Source organism: Osmerus mordax, chromosome 23 (assembly GCF_038355195.1).
Source record: "Osmerus mordax isolate fOsmMor3 chromosome 23, fOsmMor3.pri, whole genome shotgun sequence".
NCBI classification, from domain to species: Eukaryota; Metazoa; Chordata; class Actinopteri; order Osmeriformes; family Osmeridae; genus Osmerus; species Osmerus mordax.
In genome coordinates, this window is record NC_090072.1 from 1190938 (window position 1) to 1196929 (window position 5992).

Genomic DNA, 5992 nt, shown 5'->3' on the forward strand with positions numbered 1-5992 from the left:
TTTGTTTTTCTAATTTTTTTCCATCTTTATTCATCTTTTGTATTTTTTTACTCCTTTTTTTGCGTATTGAAATTCGTACTTTGTGTGAACAGGACGTATTTTTTTCCTTCCTCAAATTTAAGAGAAAAAAAAGAAACATTTCATATACAATCCACTTAGCAGATTCCCCTCAGTTACCCAGAATGCCTGTGGCCAAGTTCAGCTCCAACCAGGACGTTTAGCCTCAAGCCCCACCCCTTGACGACCAACCAGGAAGTGGGTCGTAACCACTGGTGTGGAGCCAGATCTTCTCATTGAGAAAGTCGATCCTCATCATGGCTTTAGATCGTACGTGAGGTTGTAAGATCTGGGATCAGTTTAGCATCACAAACTTCCACATCAAACCTGTTCAGCTCTTGAACTAGACCACAGACTACAGCAACTCCAGAGGGACAAAACACCTCCGTCCTCAACGAAAATAAAAACAGAAGACAAGGAACTACATAACAAAGAGGAGGAAATCGGAAAACCTGATTGGTTGTGGATGCTCAATACAGAGTGAGGCATGATGGGTATTTTTGAGTTGTGACAGACTGCAGGCTTCATTCCAAACCAAACACTCCCAACCTAGACTTCCACACGTCACCTTATCCCTCGAAAACTAAAACAGATCAAAGAAATGCCAACTTTCAAACTATGACCTCATAACATTATAAAACGACATTTGAGATTATCAGAAAAAATCTGTATTTCCTGTAAATCCAGGAATATAAACCCATGTCTTAGTTAAACACATCCAAGGCTGTTCAGATCTGGGGAAAGGTGTTCAACGTGAGTGTAGGAAGGCTAGGAGACAAGCGTTTGTTTTGGGTTTGGAACCGAAATAAAAAAGTACAATAAAAGAAACGTCTCTGGACAAAATAAAGACAGTGTGATGATGTCATGATGATGATGTCATAGAGGAGCTGATACACCACCATAGAGGAGAGAGCGAGAGAGAGCGAGAGAGGGAGCGAGAGAGAGAGCGAGAGAGGGAGCGAGAGAGGGAGCGAGAGCGAGAGAGCGAGAGAGAGCGACGATGTACATACGGGCCAAAACTGGAGAAAAAAAAATCGAACACAAATAAAACACACAAACTGGTAGGCAGTAGAGTTCCAGAACAACGTTTCAAATCACGACCGGAGAGCTGACTTTAGTCTGGCTATCGCTTAAAAAAACAAAAAAGTTGAAATGTGCGGAAAATGACCCCCCGTTTCTATGAAAACATGTCAAAACATCGACCATTCAAAACGGGAGAGAAAGCACAAGCCTCGTCTCCTCCGAAAATACTTTTGAGACGATCCCTTGTGTGTACTTCCTGAAGTGTACTTCCTGAAGTGTGGTACGTTAAGAAACAGGGCGTCATTTTGAGAGCTGAGTCTGGATGGCTGATGGCCTGTGTGCTCCTCTGTGAGTCTAAGCATCTTGCTATGCTGAGTCCAGCACCCCTGCTGGCCAGCGCTGGTATTGCACCCCCACCCCCAAGCCCCCTAGTCCCTTAGTTTACAACGAAACAAAACAGAAAATAAAAAGATACACAAGAGTCCCCCCACCATCACGCCCTGGCCGTGTGTGTGTGTGTGTGTGTGTGTGTGTGCGTGCGGTTGGGACCGCTAGAGTCTCTGAGAGGGAGTGTGTGTGTGTGTGTGTGTGTGTGTGTGTGTGTGTGTGTGTGTGTGTGTCTCGTGGGGGTGAGGGGGACTCCTAGTATTTGACTCCTGGGACGAACTCCTTCGCTTCAGGATTCAAGCTGCTCTTACTCTGCATGGGAGAGACAGACAGGGAGAGAGAGAAGGAGGTTAGAATTCTCATAACTCAATAGATCTTCACTATCCAGTGTGTGTCTCACCATGCCTGTGTGTGTGTGTCTCACCGCCATCTCCTCCGGGTTGCGGTCGCTGACTGTCAGGCCGTTGAGCTGCTGCTGGATATGCCCCGCCCCCGAGGGGAGGTCCCGGGCCGGGATGAACCAATCCTGCTCCTCCTCCTCCAGCATCTCCTGGAAACACCGGTCCAGGAACTCCTGTTCCAGAAGCTCCTCCTCCACCTGGAGGGTGAGAAGAGGAGAAGAGGGAGAGAAAGGAGAGGGAGAGAGGGAGAGGAGACAGGGAGAGGTTTGATAGCTGGCTATATGTGTGTTTGGGAGTGCATTTTTGTATATATACACAATACATATACAGTATGTGTGTGTGTGTGTGTGTGTGCCCCACCTGTCTGTTGTACTCCTCCTCGTTCTCCATCCACATGTAGTCAGCGAATGGGTTGCTCTCCCCACCCTCTCCTGCATGCCCATTGGCCACCGTCTCCTTCCCCTCCTTGCCCGGGGCCCCGCCCCCTGGCGTCTTGGCAACCTCGGGACCACTCATCTCCGCCGGCTCTGGGATGGAGAGAGGTAGAGAGAGAGGTAGAGAGAGAGAGAGGTAGAGGTAGAGAGAGGTAGAGGTAGAGAGAGGTAGAGGTAGAGAGAGGTAGAGGTAGAGAGAGGTAGAGGTAGAGGTAGAGAGAGGTAGAGGTAGAGGTAGAGAGAGGTAGAGGTAGAGAGAGGTAGAGGTAGAGAGAGGTAGAGAGAGGTAGAGAGAGGTAGAGAGAGGGAGAGGGAGAGGGAGAGGGAGAGGGAGAGAGAAAATGGAGAAGAGAGAGGGGGGATGGAGAGTGACAATGGGGAGAGAAAGAGGGAGAGAATGGGGGAGAGGTAGAGAGGAGGATGAGATGAGACACTTCCTAAACTCTCGTTATAAACAGCAGTGTCCTAGCCTTCCTTTTCTCACACACACGCTGGTCTGATAGCGGCTGGTCTGATAGCTGGCTGGTCTGATAGCTGGCTGGTCTGATAGCTGGCTGGTCTGATAGCTGGCTGGTCTGATAGCTGGCTGGTCTGATAGCTGGCTGGTCTGATAGCTGGCTGGTCTGATAGCTGGCTGGTCTGATAGCTGGCTGGTCTGATAGCTGGCTGGTCTGATAGCTGGCTGGTCTGATAGCTGGCTGGTCTGATAGCTGGCTGGTCTGATTGCTGGCTGGTCTGATTGCTGGCTGGTCTGATTGCTGGCTGGTCTGATTGCTGGCTGGCTTAGAGGGAGAAGAGAGTTTCCTGCTCTCTCTTGTTTACTTCTTTACACACGTAACCCCATGAGAGAAATAGACAAGCCAGGAGCGTATCGACCAGAAATACACAGGCACACACACACACACACGTCTTACTGCCATTCAAGAGGGGTACGGGTGATGTTTGTTCAGCTCTTATTCAGAATTAATTAAGTCACATTCTCATCTTTCATCACCTCTCCCCCTCTAATTCCCCCACTCCCCCTGTACCCGCTCTCTCTCTCTCTAGCTCCAGCTCTCTTCCAGCCTCCAGCCCCAGCCAGTCAAGGAGGGCCAGTCAAGGAGGGCCAGTCAAGGAGGGCCAGACACTGTAGTGTTCACAACAATAGACTGCAGCAGCCTAGGGACAGTGCAGAGTGAGTGTGTGTGTTAATGTAGGTGTGTGTGTGTTAATGTATGTGTGTGGTATTGTAGGTGTGTGTGTGTTAATGCAGGAATAAGTTAGTGGTAATACTGTAGGTCTCTGTGTGTGTTAAGACTCTAAAGGTACACGTGTCAGCAGATTCATCCTGGCATTAGGGTTAGGCTACATTACAAGCCTACATTCTAGGGTTAGGCTACATTACAAGCCTACATTCTAGGGTTAGGCTACATTACAAGCCTACATTCTAGGGTTAGGCTACATTACAAGCCTACATTCTAGGGTTAGGCTACATTACAAGCCTACATTCTAGTTGTATAACAAACCCCTGTGATGAGCCACACACACACTTATAGACACAGATTGGAGCATAGGAAGTGACCGATCTGTCTCTGTGTGTCTCTCTGTGTGTCTCTCTGTGTGTCTCTCTGTGTGTCTCTCTGTGTGTCTCTCTCTCTGTGTCATCAGGGAGTCGAGAACCTAATCTGATGTCAACACCGCCAGAGCAGAGGCATCTTGTGTCTTATGTAACACGTGGCGTCCGCATAAAGTGTTCCGAAATAGGACGGCAAGTAACTGTTACGACTTCGGTTGTGGTTTGGCATTTGATAAAGCGGAGAGACACTGCAGGACGGTATAATCGTCCTTGCGAGCACGGAGAATCTGCAGTGAGCGTGCAGCTTCGCATACATTTACGTCACAAATGAAAGGGCCCACGTGCGTTTCGATGAGTGGAAATAGGCAAACACTGGTCAGTTTTTTAAAAACCATTTTTTCCGTGACTACCGTATAAGTTCTCCGTTATGGTAAAGTGAAAGTAACCAGATCCACTATCGGTTGGTGTTCCGACAAATTGTTCATATCAACATGTTGTGTAACAGCTTCTGATGCGCGTGGGTTCGTTGCATGCAACGAAAGAATGAGTAAACGCTTGTTGTTTACGGGACGTGGTGCATTTAAAAGATGCATGCAAACCGTATGAGCGTTATTCGTCGAACAAGTCAAGTATAATAAAACTGTAATCTCGACCCACTGCGGTTTAAAGACTAGTTTTAATGTATCGTGTACACGGAACGTGCGGTTAGTCGGCAGGCATAACAAAGAATATCCGCTGAAGGTTGAATGAAACAGGCCGCGTTAAAACCGATGACATAATGCTTGCTACTAGTAGCCACATGAAATTAGCGAGGTAGCAAGATCGCTTAAAGCTAAAGGATTGAGTAGGCTTACGACAGGAATATGGCTGCTTAGGTAGCTTTCTTAAGTGACTACGAAGGGCCTGCATAAACATGACGAAACAAAACGAGGTGAATCGTTGAATAGATATGGAGAATAACAAATGATAAGGAGCTAGCTTCGCTTACAGTGAAAGTGTGAACGCAACGATGTAACAAACAGCTGTGATGCCTACACAACGCTCCAGAACGCGACATACGTAACAATGTGCTTGAACAATCAATTGATGCGTCAGAGATTCTACTGGCTACCCGAAGTGTCCAGTTAGCTGCTATGCTAGCGTTCAATAGAGTGAATGCTATTTCTCATGGATTCGGGTCAACGTCCGATCACCGTTAAATTGGCCACGAAACAAACTGAAAAACCTTAATCCAATATTAAAGAGGCATACCTGGCATTGCGTCCTTTAACGCTACTCTTTTTGACAAATTACTTAAAAAATCAAACTTATTCCAACTCAGCGCGTGCTCCTCCTGACGGTACTGCTACGGCTAAATACATTAGCCTGAAACGAGCTGGTGTGATCATGTGGTCTAGAACAGGCTCGGGACAAACATCCTACAAGCTCCCCCCCTCTATTCTCCCCTCCTCCCTGCCCCCTCTATCAAAACACACACACTAACACATGCGTGGCTCTCCCCGAAGCTAGCTAACGTCCTCGCTGGGAGCTAACGGAAATAGCAGAAAGCAAAGTTTGAAACACAGAAATCTTTCTTTGTGAAATACTGAACTCGCGCTGGCTAGTTTCTCAAATAATGGTTTCACATGCTGTACGGTCGGCAGCTGTCTGGCTGTCTGGTTAGCTAACTAACTTAATCGCAAACCTTTCTTTGGGCCAAAAGTAAACAAGCTAATATGAATGCTAAGCAAGTAGCAAGTGACAGCTCGACAGTAAATAATGTCGAAAAAGCTGCCAAGAAAACTGGCACCATGCGTCAAAAGAAACTGTTTTTAAACGCAGTTGTAAAGTCCACTAGTTTTCGATGTTTAATGTGTCATATGACCGAACAGCTGTTAGCTAGTTAGCAACAATTAGCTTCTGCTCCAAAAAAAACATGAAACTCACCAACCAAGTTCAAATGACTACCGCTGAGAATCCGTGGTTAAAATACACAACAGATGCTTCGGACGCTGTTTTCTTCGTCCCCGAGAATCAGAAAGCGACAGACAAATCAACGTCGCAAATTCCACTGTTTCTGCTATGCGTTGTAAATGCGCGTCTTTGTCCGTTTTCTGCCGTTATTGTCCATAGAGAATCTGCAAAAAATCACGAAT

General features: G+C 47.0%; 1 protein-coding gene across 3 annotated transcripts; it reads right to left on the minus strand.

The window, feature by feature from the left end:
* On the minus strand, positions 1–5992 carry LOC136967882 (polyadenylate-binding protein-interacting protein 2B-like). 3 transcript variants are annotated; one of them, XM_067261849.1, is made up of 4 exons: positions 5788–5992; positions 2229–2395; positions 1892–2065; positions 1–1779 (listed from the first exon to the last, which is right to left on the minus strand). In XM_067261849.1, exons 2-4 carry the CDS (start codon positions 2382–2384, stop codon positions 1723–1725), a joined length of 387 nt encoding a protein of 128 aa, XP_067117950.1. In that variant the 5' UTR covers positions 2385–2395; positions 5788–5992; the 3' UTR covers positions 1–1722. The 3 variants fall into 3 exon arrangements, with proteins under 3 accessions (XP_067117950.1, XP_067117948.1, XP_067117947.1); XM_067261847.1 differs by having other exon boundaries at positions 5784–5992; XM_067261846.1 differs by lacking the exon at positions 5788–5992 and adding an exon at positions 5109–5223.

Coding starts and splice junctions, on each gene's coding strand:
- LOC136967882 (XM_067261846.1), bottom strand. Junction 2,066..2,228: donor AGGAGGAGTACAACAGACAG/GTGGGGCACACA, acceptor CTCACCCTCCAG/GTGGAGGAGGAGCTTCTGGA. Junction 1,780..1,891: donor GCAACCCGGAGGAGATGGCG/GTGAGACACACA, acceptor TCTCCCATGCAG/AGTAAGAGCAGCTTGAATCC.